This window comes from Misgurnus anguillicaudatus, chromosome 9 (assembly GCF_027580225.2).
Source record: "Misgurnus anguillicaudatus chromosome 9, ASM2758022v2, whole genome shotgun sequence".
NCBI classification, from domain to species: Eukaryota; Metazoa; Chordata; class Actinopteri; order Cypriniformes; family Cobitidae; genus Misgurnus; species Misgurnus anguillicaudatus.
Window position 1 is genome coordinate 26,711,996 of NC_073345.2, and position 18,682 is coordinate 26,730,677.

Below are 18,682 nucleotides of genomic sequence, written 5' to 3' on the forward strand. Positions count from 1 at the left end.
TATCGGTTTCGGGCCGAAATAAAAAATCCAGCCGAAAATGTAAACCGAAAATGAATGTCAACCGCGCCCCTCCCATCTGTGCGCTATCGCTTGGGTTTCACTCACGGTGATCAGTCGACTGAAACTGTTCATGCATAGAGTGGTAATTCTACGTTAATACGTTCAGTTTAATGCAGTACATTGTTTTTTTTACATCTAATTAATTAAACTGAAAAGTAACTTGCATTACTTTTTTAAAAAAGTAACTCAAATATTAATGTGTACATTTATAAAGTAATGCGTTACTTTACTCGTTACTTCAGAAAAGTAATATTATTACGTAATGCACGTTACATGTAATGCGTTACCCCCAACACTGGTCACTGATATGCACGTTTATATTGTATTAGCTTTTAGCTAAAATTATGAGTAGTTATGAATAAGATGTGAGATTTTTTTAATCCTATAGGTTGTGCAATGAAGATTACATTTTCTTCTGAGGATTTAAAGACAGAGTTAGGGCAAGAAGGGAAAATGCTTTCTGAGGTAAATGTCAGAAACAATAATGTGTTTGATGTTTTATACTTATATAGTTGTAATTGTAGACATTTATTTATGATTATAAAATGAATCTAAAATATTTTACATGGTGTGTTGTCCTGTTTTCTGTTGCCCTGCCTCTGTTTGTCATTTTTTAAGATAAGGAACAGGATCTTTCATGTGGCTTCTTTCAAGCAATCATTGCTGCAGGTATTTGTTTGGAGGTAAATCAAACAGTCCATGCCAGCACTTACATTTTTAATTTAATTTCCATATTAATGGAATTCCTACATTACACTGCATTTAAAATGTATTTCTGAAGCATGCAGTTATGATAGATGAAGAAGATGCTTAAAGCATGCCACAAAATTACTAAATTCCATATTTGTAATGGAAGCCAATTTATTAGACAGCCTTAGTACATCGGTACACATGAAGTATACTTTAGTTTGTGCTTCAACACTCGCAAACATAGATTCCCACAGATTTAGGACGCACTACGTTCTTATTTATTGATATTCTTTGAAAAATAAATATAATAGAAATCAACCAAGTAGACACGGTTGAGTGCTTGACAGCAGCAAACCCAAAATAAGGTAATAAAAAGAGAGCAATAACCATAAGCATTTGCATCACAAAAACGTTTAGTGCAATATACATCCTGTCTGCCAGAACAGAGTATTAGAGGATAACAGAAATGTTTAAATTGGGGGTTGCGATCTTTGCAAAGCCATTCCACAGTGGAAGATATAACATTGTACCAGAAATAAACTATTAGACGTACAAACAAAAGATAGATAGTGCCTATTTTTCCCCAGTCTATCACTACAGCTACAGCTAACACATCACAAACACATTGGCTTCACATTGGCAAATAAATGTTTTACTATTTCACAGTCAGAAATTTGCACCAGTCAACAGTGAGACGAAAAACGGTAACATATGGCATATACAACAACACGCTACTCAGTGCATGGCCCGGTTAAACATTGTTACTAACCAAGGATAGGACTTAATCAGACGAGATACAATACTGAAATACAACTGGCCCTTTTTTTTTAATTCCTTAAACATTTGCAAGCAATGGCCTTCTTGACATTAAATCATGGAAGGAGACATAAAAAATAAAAGAGTAAATGCTCCCAGAATCGTGGTGGGGTTGACGTCTGCTATCTATGTACAATGTCCATTTCACTTTTACTCCTTTTTTTGGCTTCTTCACCACTGGAGTCCCAGAAGATAGTCATCGTTTCATTTTACACGTTTTTTAATTTTTTCTGTATTTTTAAACATGTCAAAAGGGGCCACATAGTAGCGTCCGTGGCATGCACATCTAAAAGGAGACAACACCTAACCCCCACACGTTTTTTTTAACTGGTCCATCAGCTTATGAAATGATATGCGTTATTTTACCTCACTGGTTCATTTTGCATATTAACCAGTCCCTCCCCAACCCACCATCAAACTATTAAAAAACACACCGAGTTAAATAAACAAATGCAAAATGATATACCATTTACACATTCTAGCAGGTTCCATAACATACAATATAACATTTGGTACTTATAAGGTTTTAAATGGCAATTAGAAATGAAAACTCATTTCGACAAAGTATTCATTTGCATCCATTGTAAAGCAGAAGAATACTTGCAATGATTCTTTAATTTCAATATACTATATATATATATATAGTATTTATAGACTTTATAACTTCACCGATCATTTTTTTCCTCTCAAGCAAGATGCATACACAATTTATATAGGAGCGGGTGAGACATCTGGAGTTATGGGAGAAGAAAGGTACAGTAACTGAGACATGGGGTTGGGGGGAGGAAGTTGCGATTTTAACTTGTCGGCTCCTCGTCGGGTTTGTTCATGGCCTTGAGGGCGTCAAGGAGCATCGTGGGGGAGACGATATGGGTCGAACCTGTAAAGGTGAGCACCATGGAGAAAAATTAAAAGAAATGCATTAGATATGAACATATACTTTTGAATACACTTAAATACACTTACTATTCACATGTGTTTTCAGCTGTCATATATATTCAAAAACTTTCCAATTTAAAAAATCTATATATCTTTATGATTAAAATATAAATTACATATATTACAACATACTGTAAGAGTTTTAAATGGAATATACACTGTAAGGGTCAAAAGTTTTGAAACACTTGAAATGTTAAAGGGACAGTTCACCCTAAAATGAAAATAATGTCATTAATGACTCATCCTCATGTCGTTCCAAACTCGTAAGACCTCCGTTTATCTTCAGAACACAGTTTAAGATGTTTTATATTTCGTCCGAGAGCTTGTTGAGCCGTCATTGAAAATCTACGTACAGTATACTGTCCGTGACCAGAAAGGTAATAAAAACATAATCAAAGTAGTCCATGTGACATCAGTGGGTCAGTTAGAATGTGTTGAAGCATCGAAAATACATTTTGGTCCAAAAACAAATAACAAAATTACGACTTTATTCAGCATTGTCTTCTCTTCCGCGTCTGTTGCGAAGCGCATGCACGAGACCAAAGTCACGCGACTGCAGTGACGCGGATAACGTGTTATCCTTAGACATTTTTGCGAAGTTTTTTTTTTTTAGATAACATGGCAGCCGCGTCGTACGTCATCCGCGCCACTGCAGTCACGTGACCCCAGTCCCGCGCATGCGCCCCACAACAGACGCAGAAAAGAAGACAATGCTGAACAAAGTCGTAATTTTTGTTATTTTTAATGATATTTTTATTACCTTACTGGACATGGACAGTATACCGTACGTAGATTTTCAATGAAGGGTCAACAAGCTCTCGGACTAAATATAAAACATCTTAAACTGTGTTACGAGTCTGGAACATCATTTTTGGGTGAACTATACATTTATCTATGATCTTAAAAAATCTTTTAATCTAAAGGTGTATGTTTAAGTTTATTATTATTCTGTAATGTCAAAAAATAAATAAATAAAGGACGAATGAGTTTTCGAAAACTTTTAACCGGTAGTGTACATTAAAAAGGCCACAAAAATGAAACAAATACAAAGGTTTATCTATAAATTGTACCTTGTAATGATGACATTAATTAAACAAGGAAAGAATTTGATTTAGATACTTGGCTGAAGACACATTTCCATCACACATTACGGACAAACTATCAAAAAAAAACTTTTGTGCCACAGGGCCACCAGAAAACCCCTTTTATGTGGTATAGTGGCCCTAATCCCAACATCTGATTGTTGGCACCCTGTGAAACAAATGTTGTATTCTGATCCCTGTTACAGCAAAACTACATTATGTTTAGCAAAGCTGCATGTTCATCATAATTCTGATTAATAAATTAGTTTTTATTAATCAGATAAATTTGTTCATATGTTACGAGGTGGCTAACTCGTATGAAATCATACAAAGTAAATTGTCCCAAAACAAATGAATTTTATTAGAAAAAATAATGACACCTGAGCACTAACCCCGCCCCTAAACCCAACATCAAATTGGTGAAATCGAATCGTACACAAACTTAAAAATTTGGTCGAATGAATTCATACAAATTAGCCACCTTGTAAAATACGAACGAATTTCTATGAAATTGTCTTTATTTGGGTCCCAGCTGATATGATTGCAGTGGGAAATAAACCTGCAGCTTTGCTAAGTACTACTGTAATACACAATGTGATTTATAGCTCACAAACTAGATGACCAGATCTAAACTAAACAACTAGAATGGAAACGAACCATATTTTTGTTCAGTAATGACTGAAGTAGTCAAAGAAGTGTTTAATGCTGCAGTATGGATTGGAGCCGGCATACTGCATGGTGATCATTTACAAACACAACAAATCAACAGAAAACAAAACACTTAAAAGGGATATTGCTTTAGAAAGCTTACACTTTGTATTTTTTATAGGTTCAAGCAATGATCATTACTGTTTCTTTATATTTGTAAGTACACTCTGTATTACAGGACCTTTTTTGTGCAGTTTATTGGGTTACATATTTTTATCTATTAAGGTGATTTATCTTTCAGGTATCGCAGTATTGGGAGTTGCTGCTCAGTTTAATGTGGAACAAGGCAAAGTCTGAAGGTAGGTTTCACAAATTAATATTAGTCATTTATAACACTTAAAGGCACAATATGTAAGATTTTTGCATGAAAATATCCAAAAATCACAGTTCACATGTGTACTTTCAATGTTTGAATTGAGAGAATTTGCAGATGTAACGCCCATTCATAGGGTCGCTTGTCAATGCCGTCATGTCCGGGTTATCCTCAGTTTCCACTAGGGATGTTAACAATTAATCGATCTTCGATTAATTGTTGATAAGAATTAAATCTATAAAACTTACTGATTGTCGAAAAAGCAAGCATGTGTGTGCGGCGCCTGCGCAAAGCACATACAGCCGGCGAAAAAATGAAACAAGCGCGCAGAAGTTAAACTAGCCATGATCACAATGATGCTCGATGCCAAACACACACCTGGGCTTTTTAACATCATGCGAGACGAGACTGGCTGCTAACGCAATGAAATGGCATCCGCAGTGGATCTTATTCGGGTCCATAACATTGAAATTAACATTAACCAATATTAATAAATGCTGTATAAGTGCAGTTCATTACTAGTTCACTAATGTTAACCAATGAACCTTATTGTAAAGTGTTACCAATGAAACTTTTATTTTTTATGGACGCACAGACTTTCATACAACTGTGCAGAGTGCCCATATGAGGCGGAGTTATACTGTGTCTATTAGTCATTATATTTCATTACGAGATTAAATTGATGATTTTTATCAAAACTTCAACTACATTGACTCATTTTACAATCCCACTAGCATGTTATTTAGACAAAATGAAATCTTTCAATTTGCGTGAGTAAGCACACTTTAAAGGCGGAGTCCACGATGTTTGAAAAACGCTTTGGAAAATTAGACGGGCCGACTACCAACACACACTTATAGCCAATCAAATCAAATCAAATGCCGGGTTGCGTATGTGTGGGGCGGGTCTATCAACAGAAGGTCCAGATTCTATTGGGGTAGGGGCGTGTTTGTTTAGGTGATTTCAAATATCAACATTGGCTTTCAAACATCATGGACTCCGCCTTTAATGTCCAATGGCTATATATGCCACTGCTGTGAAGGCTTATTGCACTATTAGAGTAGTCGATTCATTGATGGTTAATTTAAACGATCATCGAATATGGGAAATTGCATAAATTGACATACCTAGTTTCCACATTTGGTGCCATAGAAAACATGGATGTTTTCGACTTCATGTGGCATTGCGTAATTCAGTCGGTGTATGACATCAAAGTATGGCGAGAGCGATTCAAAAACAGTACTATTGAATCGCTCTTGTGATACTTTAATGCCATACGGCAGTCGATCTGCGCAACGTTGTATGCGCAAGTAGTACTTGCGTCTAGCACGTCACTTTGTTGCTGGTTTTATCAAGCTACACGGTGGGCTTATATTATAACGTAATGGTTAAAAAAAAATTCATTACATTATCCATGAACTTTTTATGTGAGTCCTGTCAGAATGATTCCTTTTGACAGTGTAAAGGTAAAAACTACAAATCCTGTTGTTCCACTACGTCATCAAGCTACGCTGTTGTTGTTGTTTAGCGACCTCTAGTAGTGAAACTAACATATTGTGCCTTTAATTTGGGGTATGAACTGTACATCTGCACAGGAATTATAGTGCTGTAATATAAAGTATACAATAACTTGCATAGTAAACTAAACATCATCCTTGCTTATGATTGGAGACCACAAATTGTATTTTTTTAAAGTGTGATGTTCTGGTCAGCTTCATAAGTAACAATTTTAGTAGAAAAAATACCTGTGGGATAATGTAAAGGTTGCATAACCAGGTTAGGTTAGTTTAGTTATGTTAGTGTTTTAGGGATTTTGTGGTGAAGCGTTAGTGCTAAAGCATATCTGAAGAACACCGCTACATTTCAAGCTTTGGCATCTGCAGAAGAATTATACAGACAAGAGCCAGGCGTTCTGGCAAAGGTCATTTTAACACATTCTTTGCAGACAGCCACTTGGTCATGTAGACGTGATGTGAGGTTGTTTGTTGAACTGGACTGGAAACAAAAGAGATCAGAAACCAAATTATCCTGCATTGAAATCCCACATCAAATCAATAACCTCTCCAAAGAGAAAAACGTTAATATGAGTGATTGCTTTGGATTGTTATTAGGAAATATGGTGAGTCGAAAGGGTAGATTAAATCTGCGGGGAAAAGTTTTTAAAGTGATATTTGTGAGAGAGCAAATAAAAGTAGCCCTTCCTCGTCCAAAAAAGAGGCACTATTGAATTAAAAGGTGCATATTGGGAAAATGCAGTTTAATCCACCCAGCTGAGAGAATGCGAAGTCAACAGGGATGTGGTCGGGACCACCACTGCATCTGTCACTCAAAAAGAGGCTCCACCCACCACAGTTCTAAATGAGTACTGGTAGAGGGCGGAGCCTGAGTGAGACTCGCAGGTTGGCCAGACTCTCATCCCTGAGACGTGGTGACACTGTAAAACGGTAGAAAGTGGTAACAGGAGCAAGAAGAAAAGAAATCCCTTGTGCTGTGGGGGTTCAGAAAGGGTTTCTTTGTTCGGCTTTGTTCTTTACTTTGTCAGAGTGTGATTTCTGTCTCCCTCCCTTCCCTGTTTCTTTCTCACTCGTCTGAGGGGTCAGGGTCCTCAAAGGACACCCTAGTGGATTCTCGGAAGTCGGGGTGCCGCAGGTCCATTAGAAATTTGGTTGGGGTGAGCATGTGAGTAGAACCTGCGGAGGAACAAAGGTGGCTTCACGCTCTGAATGAATCTCACACCGCACACTGCGCTCTTTCACCACCTTTCAAACGAGGGTTAAAGGTACACTTCACTTTTTTTGAAAATAGGCTAATTTTCCAGCTCCCCTAGAGTTAAACATTTCATTGAATTCATTCAGCTGATCTCCGGGTCTGGCGCTACTACTTTTAGTATAGCTTAGCACAATCCATTGAATCTGATTAGACCATTAGCATCGCACTAAAAATAACCAAAGAGTTTGGATATTTTTCCTATTTAAAACTTGACTCTTCTGTAGTTACATTGTGTACTAAGACCGACAGAAAATTATAAGTTTTGTGATTTTCTAGGCAGATATGGCTAGGAACTATACTCTCATTCTGGCGTAATAATCAAGGACTTTGCTGCCGTAACATGGCTGCAGGAGGTGCAATGATATGACCCAGCAGCCGAAAATAGTCCCCTTCGTAACTTTCAATGGCAGGGCACTGCGTAATATCACTATGCCTGCTGCAGCCATGTTACAGCAGCAAAGTAGTTGATTTAAAGTCCTTGATTATTATGCCAGAATGAGAATATAGTTCCTAGCCATATCTGCCTAGAAAATCACAACTTTTAATTTTCTGACGGTCTTAGTACACGATGTAACTACAGAAGAGTCCAATTTTAAATATATGCTAATGCAATGCTAATAGTCTAATCAGATTCAATGGATTATGCTAAGCTATGCTAAAAGTAGTAGCGCCAGACCTGGAGATCGGCCGAACGGATTCCAAAATGGCAAAAATCAAATATTTAACTCCAGGGGAGCCGGAAAACGAGCACATTTTCAAAAAAAAGTGGAGTGTCCCTGTAAACAACCATCTGCTGAACCTAAATTTTTCATTAAAGAAATATTCCACTTTCATCAAAAAATGTCTGATAATTTACTCACCCCCATGTCATCCAAGATGCTTTTGTCTTTCTTTGTTTAGTCGAGAAGAAATTCAATTTTTTTAAGAAAACATTCCAGGAATTTCTCCATACAGTGGAGCTCAACAGTTTACAGTTTCAATGAAGTTTAAAATTGCAGTTTCAATCCAGCCTCAAAGAGCTCTAAATGATCCCAACCAAGATATAAGGGCCTTATCTAGCAAAACGATCATAATTTTCGCAAAATAAAATAAAAAATATGTATTTTCAAACCGCAACTTTTCGTTTTGCACTAGCTGTGTGACGCGCCAGCGTGACCTTACGTATTACATAATCATGTCGAAAGGTCACGCATGATGTATACAAAACTACCACCCCAGTGTTTACAAGTGTGAAGAATGCTGTGGAGACTGTTCAGACGCTGTTGTATGTGGAATGATACTAATGAATGTCTTTGTGTCAATTGATTGTTTAAAGTGGGCTGCAAGTGTGCATTTCACATATGTAATGCGTCACCTTTCAACATGATTATGTAATACATAAGGTTGCACTGGTGGATCACAAGGCTAGTGCAAGACAAGAAGTTGTGGTTAAAAAGTATATATTTTTAATTTTTTGGTGAAAATGATGATCATAAGACCCTTTTGCGTCGGTTTGGATTGTTTAGAGCCCTTTGAAGCTGTATTGAAACTGTTGTGGTAAACTGTTCCACTATATGGAGAAAAATCATGTAACGTTTTCCTCAAAAAAACGTAACTTCCTCTCGACTGAACAAAAAAAAAGAAATAAACATCTTGGATGTTTTTAATGAAAGTGGAGTAATCCTTTAATATCATCCTAAAACTTAGGGTCGAAGTATCGACAACCAGCAAAGCGTCCTTTGGTTAACTCAGTGTCGTCATGTCAGAATACTGCAGTCGTATGGGAACATCTTACTAGAGCCTCGCTGAGCTCCAGTCATTTTAATTGCTGTGAGTGTGAACAGCCTTTCACGCTTCCGAATTGTCGTAAATAAAAAATCCTGGCAGCAAAATAAATGTGTATATCTTGTATAGTCTAACACACACACAACACGTACACACACACAGAAAACTTACGAACATAGACTTAAGAACACAGCAGAGGCTCACAACTGCAATTCAAAAGCAGTTAAAACAAGACAGCACAAAATACAAGACAAGAGCACAGGAAATGTTATACAAGACAGACTCCCAGTCTGGGATATAAACTGATATCATATGACAAAACAGAGCAACAATATTTATCTGGGGTTTTAAAGGGTGTTTGCGTAAAATTTTGAATACAATGAAACTATATAGTAAAGAGATCTTTTGCAGACTCACCAACGATGGCCTCCCATTTGCCACTGGCCTGTGTGACCTCATAGGCACAGCGCATCTCGCTGAAGGACGCCCCTCCAATGATGAAGACCATGACGCGAGGGCCTGTACGGTACTCTCCAGGGGTTTTGTTCTTGTGCCAGTGGCCATATCGGGCACTACCATAGGAAAAAAAAACATGAACAGGCAAGACACATTTACATCAGCTTTAAAGTAACACTCCACTTTTTTAAAAAATATGCTCATTTTCCAGCTCCCCTGGAGTTAAACATTTAATTCGTACAGTTTTGGAATCCATTCAGCCGATCTCCGGGTCCGGCGCTACCACTTTTAGCATAGCTTAGCACAATCCATTGCATCTGATTAGACTATTAGCATCACGCTCAAAAATAACCAAAGAGTTTCAATATTTTTCCTATTTGAAACTTGACTGTTCTGTAGTTACATCGTGTACTAAGACAGACTGAAATTAAAAAGTTGCTTTTTTTAGGCAGATATGGCTAGGAACTATACTCTTATTCTGGCGTAATAATAAAGGACTTTGCTGCCGTAACAAGGCTGCAGCAGGCGTAGTGATATTACGCAGTGCCTTAAAATAGTTCCCTGCTATTGAAAGTTACTAAGGGGACTATTTTCGGCTGCTGCGTAATATCATTGCGCAGTGATATATCATAGGAAAAATATCGAAACTCTTTGGGTTTTTTTTAGCGTGATGCTAATGGTCTAATCAGGTTGAATGGATTGTGCTAAGCTATGTTAAAAGTGGTAGCGCCAAACCCAGAGATCGGCTGAATGGATTCCCAAACGGTAAGAATCAAATGTTTAGCTCCGAGGAGCTGGAAAATGAGCATATATTCAAAAAAGTGCAGTGTCCCTTTAAAGTAAAATCTTCAAATTGTTAATATGAAGCAGAGAGTAACGTGAATGATGAACAATACAGAAAACATACAAATGAAAGATGAACGAAATAGACGATCTGAGACGTAAGGTGGGAGCAAAACATTCTCACATGAAAAACTATAGTAGATACCATAGTATTTACTATAGTAACTGTAGTAATATTTCATGAAAACCATTATACGTCATCGACCCAGAATGCACTATGCGCGAAACATAATGGTGGCCTTCACAGCTTGAAATGAGTATTACACCTTGGTTTTTTTTGAAGTAATGAAAATGTTTTATGTGTTTCTATCAATGGATTGTAGTAGTACAGGCAAATATAAAGTATTAAAGCATATATGTCTTTATAGTTGAGGATCTGTGCTGTTAATGCTTACAGTAGGTAGTAAGTAGAGATGCACCAATATATCGGCCAATAATCGGTATCGGACAATAAAAGCAATATTTCACAATATCGGCCAATAGTTTAAAACTGCCGATAGTCATGACCAATATCCTGTCAATCAAAAGAGAACAGGAAAATGCTATGAATTTGAGCTCTGTGCATAGAAAATGTAAAGAAACATCACTAGTTTAATGTTCAATATTAATGGTCGTTATATAATTGAATAACATTCAGAAAACGTAATCTTTTAGTCTGAATAATCGGGTATTGTATCGATGGGAAAATTTTATATTGGCGCATCTCTAGTTATAAGTATTATTGTCTGATACTATGGTACAATATAATTGCATTTGCATAATAAGAGAGGAAATCCTAAATCCAATCAATAACCCACAGTATGGGACCCAGCAGCTCCCAAATCTCCCCCAACATGGGACTTTCTGCTTTCTCTCATCTGCTGTTTACAGCCGCTATACAGGTTCAGGGATCATTACTGCTGACCCTGAAAAATAGCCCACTCTTTTGCACGTCGTTCACCCCCGCCTGACCACCAACCAATCTTGATATTGATCTGAATGTTCTCCCAACATCTCTACACAAATAATTATCAGTCCAGTGATTCTCTCTTTGGTTTGTGCAACACAAAAATGCATGCATACACCTGTGTATTAGGGAGCTGAATTAATGATACAATATTCAGTTTTGTGTGCATGTACCTGACTGCAGAAGTGCTGAAGGAAGAGGAAGAGCGTGTTGAGATGTACGGATAGTGTTTGGTGTCCAGCTTATCTTCAACAGCATCCTGCAAGGTAAGAATACACATTAGAAAGGATCTGCATGTGGTTAGTAGTAGTATTATGTAAGTATTACTATATAAACATTTACCTCCATGATATCCTTGATCAGTGGGGTCCAGCGAGAAAGCTGGTAGGTCTGCTCGCTCACACGCTCTTTACGATCGAGCTTTTTGCCCCGGCGGAGGGTGGACTGCAATACACAGAAGTAAAAAAGAAATTCTATGTGTCAGAGAAAATGAACTGTCCTTTAACTTTAACCTAGGGAAATTTGTTTAATAGTTGCTTACATCTGTGATGATGGGGATACCCAGGTTAGCCATATTAGTGATGATCTCGCTGTCCTCAGGAGGGATCTGGGCATGTTGGATCAGCTTGTTAAGGTTCTCCTCTGTGATTCCGTTTTTACGACATTCATAAGACACGTTACAAAATGGCCGCTCGGGGGGCGGGAACGCAAGCTGAGATGTAAAATGGCTGCCAAGGAACAGAACTGTTTCTCATACCGTTTTTGAGGAAAATGTAGAGCAGGATGATGCGGATCTTGTCGTAGGTGCTGACGTTGGCATCCAGCAAGATGGGCACGATTGCCCTCATGGGGTCTTTAATCTTTTCACCCTCTGCGTCTGTTCCCATAGCAAGATCCTGTGAAGTAACCAGATAGAATGCATTCAATTCGCCGACTATGCCCTAAAAGTATGTACTGTTTTTAAAGTATGGGACTAACAGAGATGGGACTGATGTTCATTATCACAAAACAGAGTCCTTTAGGTTGATACGAGACCTCTTTGCTTGTTTATTATCTGATAATGGCCCGATCACTGTAAATTTTTCTTTACTACAATGCCAAAAAGTCCAACAGTAAGTGTTTCTTGTGTAAAACCATGGTAAATATTCATAAAATGCTATCTTTTTACAGTAATATCTGGTGTGATCTGTACCTGTTCTACACGGCACAGCTTGTCCACGGTTCCCTGGTAATGCTTCATGCAGTCTTCGGCCAACTGCAGGTGAGTCGAGTACTAAACAGACAGATTATAAGAGTCAACAGTAAATATATGACGGCCTGTGGCGTATCTCTTGTACTTTGGGACATAAGGATTTTATTCACCTTGCTGAGCTCTTTCTGGTATTGTGGCATCTTCTTAAGCATTTGGGACAGGTCCCTCATGGTTGTCTAAATCACAGAATAAACATACAGTAGGTCAGATCGCACATTACTGCATGTCTGCTGGAATATAGTACATCACAGCAAAAATGTATGCATGTTTGTATACGATTGTGCTGCGTCAGTAATGTCAATCAATATACTAATCCTAGTCTAGCATCAGATTGATTTCAAATGATTTCAGCCATCACAGTTTGGATTCGGCTGCCAACACAATCTCATCTGCCAGGCTGTCCTACTCTACCCCCTTCCCAATCCGACTCCAGCATACCTTCTCCCCAGTGTTCATCCGTTTACTGGCTGAGAATTCCTTCAGGGATCGTGTGACCTCTCTGCGAGTAAGGGGAATAATAAAAACATCCATTTACAAAGAATATTCATGAAAGAGAAAGAGAGGGATTCATGAAAGAAAGCGGATCTAAAAATGATGAGGTTTTACTCACTGAGACACCTCGGCGATATGTTTGTGTCGTAATGCCACCCAGAGGTCATCGTCTTCATGCAACAGGACTTCCTTCTCACGAGAGTCACCTACTCCGGTGCTCTCATACCTAACATGCACAAACCAAACAAACGGTTTGAGTTTCCAACTTACAAACCAACTAACTAGTGATAAATCAATATATCGGTCCAGCCAATGTCTGGCTATTTTCAGTTTATAGGTTAATAACAATGGCTGCTTGGCAGATAAACAGAAGTGTTAGCACTTGCCTTGTTTCTAGTTTACTCTTGTTTTTTAATGTGACACTGTAGCATGGGTATATTTGTAGCAATAGCCAAAAATACATTGTAGGGGTTAAAATTAATACATTTTTATTGCCACAAATTATTTAGATATTAAAAGGATAGTTCACCCAAAAATGAAAATAATGTAATGTTGTTCCAAGCTCGTAGGACCTCCGTTCATCTTCGGAGCACAGTTTGAGATGTTTTATATTTGGTCCGAGAGCTTGTTGACCCTTCATTGAAAATCTAAATATGGTATACTGTCCATGTCCAGAAAGGTAATAAAAACATCATCAAAGTAGTCCATGTGACATTATTGGGTCAGTTAGAATGTGTTGAAGCATCGAAAATACATTTTGGTACAAAAAAAAACAAAAATTACGAACGACTTTATTCAGCATTGTCTTCTCTTCCACGTCTGTTGTGAAGCGCATGCGCAAGACTAAAGTCATGTGACTGCAGTGACGCGACTGACGTGTTATCCTCAGATATGTTTGCAATTTTTTTTTCAAACTTACAGCGTGCGTCTCCCTCAGACTGTAAACGAAGCCCGGCCGCACAAAAAAAAAAAAAAAACAGCTGGGGCGCACCAGATAACACGTCAGCCACGTCGTCCATTTAGACTTTAGTCTCGTGCATGTGCTTCACAACAGACGCGGAAGAGAAAACAATGCTGAACAAAGTCGCAATTTTTTGTTACTTTTTGACCAAAATGTATTTTTGATGCTTCAACACATTCTAACTGACCCACTGATGTCACATGGACTACTTTAATATGTTTTTATTACCTTTCTGGACATGGACAGTATACCATACGTAGATTTTCAATGAAGGGTCAACAAGCTATCAGACTAAATATAAAACATCTTAAACTGTGTTCCGAAGATGAACGGAGGTCTTACGAGTTTGGAACGACATGAGGGTGAGTCATTAATCACATTATTTTCATTTTTGTGTAAACTGTCCTTTTAAGTAAAGATCATGTTTGAAAAATATAATTTGTCAATTTCCTACCGTAAATATATAAAAATGTATCTATCATTAGTAATATGTGTTGCGAAGGACTTCAAAAACGTATATATTCAGCTTTCAGATTATCTAAATTTCAGAAAATTACCCTTATGACTGGTTTTGTGGTGCATATTATAACATATATTTTGTGTGGGTTGCATCAGCAGTCACCCATTTTGTGATACGCATACAAATGCTTGTTTTTTGGGCATGCGAATTTGTAGACTCACTTGTAGACATCATTCTCGATGGGCAGCAGGTCGTAAGCCATAGCCTGAAAGGTGAGCTCATGCAGGACGGGGGAGACGGGGTCGAAACCTCGATCCAGAATAATGAGCTGAGATCGGGCCTTGTCTGGACCCTGCAGAAAGATGTCGTAAAGATGTTCAGAAAGCATTTTTAGCTAAACAAATCTACTGTTCTGACAATGGACATGACTCATATGAATTGCCCAGCATAGTTTCTTTTTCTGCAGTGTAAGGTGAATAACTACAGTAAGAGATGTGCTGCTCACCTCTCCCATTGTGGGGTCATCTGCTTTATAAGCATCCAGTTTGTCTTGCAGCAACTGAGCCAGAGTTGCATTGTCTTTATACTCCCTAAGTACACAAAGAATCAGATTATTAAAAATGTAGACTTCATCTTGATCTTGAAAGTAGCTAAAATCCATTCCAGAGATAACTGCGTCTACTAAATCTGTGTACTTTTTTGATAACTAGGATGTAAGTAAAAGGAAACTGTTATCAAAAATGTAAGATAATCATACAAATTTAGCACAAAAAAACAAGAGGTTGTTGCTCTGTATTGGTTTCATTGGATTTTACAGCAAAAAGTAGCGGTACAGTAATGTGTGTCTTACCCTCGGTATCTCACAGCAGGATACTCCTTCAATGTGGCACACAGTGTGGCCAGCTGATCGGCCAGTCGCTCCATCACAGGGTTCTTCAGCTGTGTCTTATGGGGGCTGTAGAAACTCTGAAAGGCATCAGGGTTGTCCAAAGAGAAAACCTAAACACACATTCATATTGTTAGTGGAATAAATCAATAGGTTTTTATAAGTCATCATTCTGTGTATGTTGCAGTCAAAATTGTTAACTGTATGTGGGCATATACACTCACCTAAAGAATTATTAGGAACACTATACTAATACTGTGTTTGACCCCCTTTCGCCTTCAGAACTGCCTTAATTCTATGCGACATTGATTCAACAAGGTGCTGAAAGCATTCTTTAGAAATGTTGGCATATATTGATAGGATAGCATCTTGCATTTGATGGAGATATTTAGGATGCAAATCCAGGGCACGAAGCTCCCTTTCCACCACATCCCAAAGATGCTCTATTGGGTTGAGATCTGGTGACTGTGGGGGCCATTTTAGTACAGTGAACTCATTGTCAAGAAACCAATTTGAAATTATTTGAGCTTTGAGACATGGTGCATTATCATGCTGGAAGTAGTCATCAGAGGATGGGTACATGGTGGTCATAAAGGGATGGACATGGTCAGAAACAATGCTCAGGTAGGCCGTGGCATTTAAACGATGCCCAATTGGCACTAAGGGGCCTAAAGTGTGGCAAGAAAACATCCCCCACACCATAACACCACCTGTCCAGTGATAACAAGGCATGATGGATCCATGTTCTCATTTTGTTTACGCCAAATTCTGACTCTACCATCTGAATGTCTCAACAGAAATCGGGACTCATCAGACCAGGCAACATTTTTCCAGTCTTCAACTGTCCAATTTTTGTGAGCTCATGCAAATTGTAGCCTCTTTTTCCTATTTGTAGTAGAGATGAGTGGTACCCGGTAGGGTCTTTTGCTGTTGTAGCCCATGTGCCTCAAGGTTGTGCGTGTTGTGGCTTCACAAATGCTTTGCTGCATACCTCGGTTGTAACAAGTGGTTATTTCAGTCAAAGTTTCTCTTCTATCAGCTTGAATCAGTCGGCCCATTCTCCTCTGACCTCTAGCATCAACAAGGCATTTTCACCCACAGGACTGCCACATACTGGAGGTTTTTCCACACCTTTCTCCGTAAACCCTAGAAATGGTTGTGCGTGAAAATCCCAGTAACTGAGCAAATTGTGAAATACTCAGACTGGCCCGTCTGGCACCAACAACCATGCCACGCTCAAAATTGCTTAAATCACCTTTCTTTCCCATTCTGACATTCAGTTTGGAGTTCAGGAGATTGTCTTGACCAGGACCACACCCCTTAATGCATTGAAGCAACTGCCATGTGATTGGTTGATTAGATAATGGCATTAATGAGAAATTGAATAATCCTTTAGGTGAGTGTAGACGGTTTTAGCGGCAACAATAATTAACTTCCCAAATTAACTTCCGGTTGACTTTCGCATAGAATCAATAACACAAGAGTCTCTCTAGAGTAGATTATTTTAATATCAAGCAAAATAAATTAATTAAATATTTAACCAAAGGTCATGGGTTTGATTTTCAGGGAACACATACATTAACTCTTTCCCCGCCATTGAAGAGTTAACTCGTCAATTATGAGAAAACGCTTCCCTGCCAATGACGAGTATTTCCGGCTTTCTGCAATTCCGCAACTTATAAAACCCAATAAGGCACACAGCTGTATGTCCGTGTAAGTTTTTAAGGATCTCTCTGCATCTGATCTCTATCAAAAGTCCTTCAAAAAAATGCGATTATCTCAGGTTTTGCTCAAAATTTGGTGTTTTTGAAGAAACATCCACATATTTGAGAGTTGATAAAAAACTAATGAATGTAGGATGAAAATGTTTGTTTGTTTGAAAGCAGAGGGTCTGTTCTTTCATCTGATATATTGTATGTTTATATATTTAAAGAAGAACATATTCTGGGAGGCATTAAACTTTTGTGAAAATAATGAAACATGCTGGCGCTGGCTGTACACTTTGAATGCACTGAAGGTCACTTTGTGTCACATAGTTTATTTTAGTCATGTCTCCAGCATTTTCTTTCTATCACCATCTATCACCAATGTTCTTTTCTTTGGTTTAATTGCCTTCATGATTCACAGTATGAATCTGTCTTTCCCCTCCTATGGATCAGTGCTCAATCCCAGCCATCACCCCTCCCCACTCTCTATCTACACAAGGTCACATGATTATCCTTCTGCTTAGCAGATGGATGCTCAGTGTTTGCCCCCGCTCATAAAGTCCTCTGATTGGCTGCTGCTTTCTGTGGATGCTGTATCAGCCAATTATATGCTGCTGAACAAGGCACACTGAGCAGCACAGTAGGGGGAAGCACCGTGCTTCAGACTCTACTGAATTAATCATAGCAGACAGCATCAGCAGCAATGCATTATGGGCCGGACTGCAACATCCCCTCCACCCTCAGCCTCAGAGCTGTTCTCGTACACTCAGCTACGCTGACTGTATAACTCAGAGAGACGTTTCTGGAAGCTCTGTATGGATTTTGGTCGTTTTCCATTATTGTCATCTTTCTCTCGTTTTTCATTGTTTGTCTAATTTACTCACCTGGGACTCGTATGGCAGAAAAGCAATGTTGATCTCATTTAGGGTTTTAATGGTTTTAGATGCCCGGCTCTTCACCACCTCATTAAACAGGGGATCTGGGCAAGCTGTGAAAGATGCACACAGATTAAAAAATACATCAACGGTGACCTTTATCATATGTTATTATTTAGAATTATTATTCATCTGATGACTTATTACTTATCACTTATGAATTCGTATTACATGGAGATATGTGACCAGTAAAAAACCTATACGTCACAATGTGACCTTTCTCTGTACTGAAAAGCAAAAATGGGCAAAGCCAAAGAACTTATACTGACCATGTGCTCTCCGCCATATTCGCATTAGCATCCAAAAATATTTGCAATCTCAAATTCTAGTGTGATCGCTCCTTAACACTGTTTACTAAGTTTGTTAATTCATAGAAATCATCTGGCTGATTTTCTGTGTAGTAGTAGCTTAGTGAGTGTAACACTATCACTGCTGTAGTGTTAATGTATTAAGGTTGCAGGGCTCTTGTAGTACAGTCGAGTACCCTCACATACTCACAGTCAGTAAAGAACACATGAGCCGCTTTATATTTCCCAGAATGAGGATCTTTGAAGTCATTGATGAGAGTCTGCACAGACTGTGGAGAGAAAAATAACCACACTTA

The 18,682-nt window shown here is 38.3% G+C and overlaps 2 protein-coding genes across 5 annotated transcripts in view; one reads left to right on the plus strand and one right to left on the minus strand.

Annotated features, from left to right (window-relative positions):
• The window catches only part of akna (AT-hook transcription factor), a 29,876-nt gene extending 29,061 nt beyond the window's left edge, over window positions 1-815 (plus strand). For 2 of the 3 annotated variants that reach the window (XR_012371186.1, XR_012371187.1), the window contains 2 exons: window positions 449-525; window positions 679-815. The gene's annotated coding sequence lies outside the window, so the exon portion shown is untranslated. Of the gene's footprint in view, window positions 1-448; window positions 620-678 lie in introns of those variants that run through there. The other variant, XM_073871377.1, reaches the window with a different exon arrangement.
• An 88-nt stretch (window positions 816-903) lies between these two features.
• The window catches only part of stxbp1a (syntaxin binding protein 1a), a 37,037-nt gene continuing 19,258 nt past the window's right edge, over window positions 904-18,682 (minus strand). The window contains exons 5-20 of one of the 2 annotated variants that reach the window (XM_073871378.1): window positions 18,577-18,655; window positions 18,028-18,131; window positions 15,402-15,550; window positions 15,057-15,141; window positions 14,773-14,903; window positions 13,249-13,356; window positions 13,077-13,137; window positions 12,749-12,814; window positions 12,579-12,659; window positions 12,143-12,282; window positions 11,928-12,036; window positions 11,729-11,830; window positions 11,560-11,645; window positions 9,559-9,713; window positions 7,143-7,298; window positions 904-2,446 (exon numbers count right to left, since the gene is read on the minus strand). In XM_073871378.1, the coding sequence (XP_073727479.1) occupies window positions 7,189-7,298; window positions 9,559-9,713; window positions 11,560-11,645; window positions 11,729-11,830; window positions 11,928-12,036; window positions 12,143-12,282; window positions 12,579-12,659; window positions 12,749-12,814; window positions 13,077-13,137; window positions 13,249-13,356; window positions 14,773-14,903; window positions 15,057-15,141; window positions 15,402-15,550; window positions 18,028-18,131; window positions 18,577-18,655 (1,566 nt within the window). In that variant the 3' untranslated portion in view covers window positions 904-2,446; window positions 7,143-7,188. The remainder of the gene's footprint in view (window positions 2,447-7,142; window positions 7,299-9,558; window positions 9,714-11,559; window positions 11,646-11,728; window positions 11,831-11,927; window positions 12,037-12,142; window positions 12,283-12,578; window positions 12,660-12,748; window positions 12,815-13,076; window positions 13,138-13,248; window positions 13,357-14,772; window positions 14,904-15,056; window positions 15,142-15,401; window positions 15,551-18,027; window positions 18,132-18,576; window positions 18,656-18,682) is intronic. The other variant, XM_073871379.1, reaches the window with a different exon arrangement.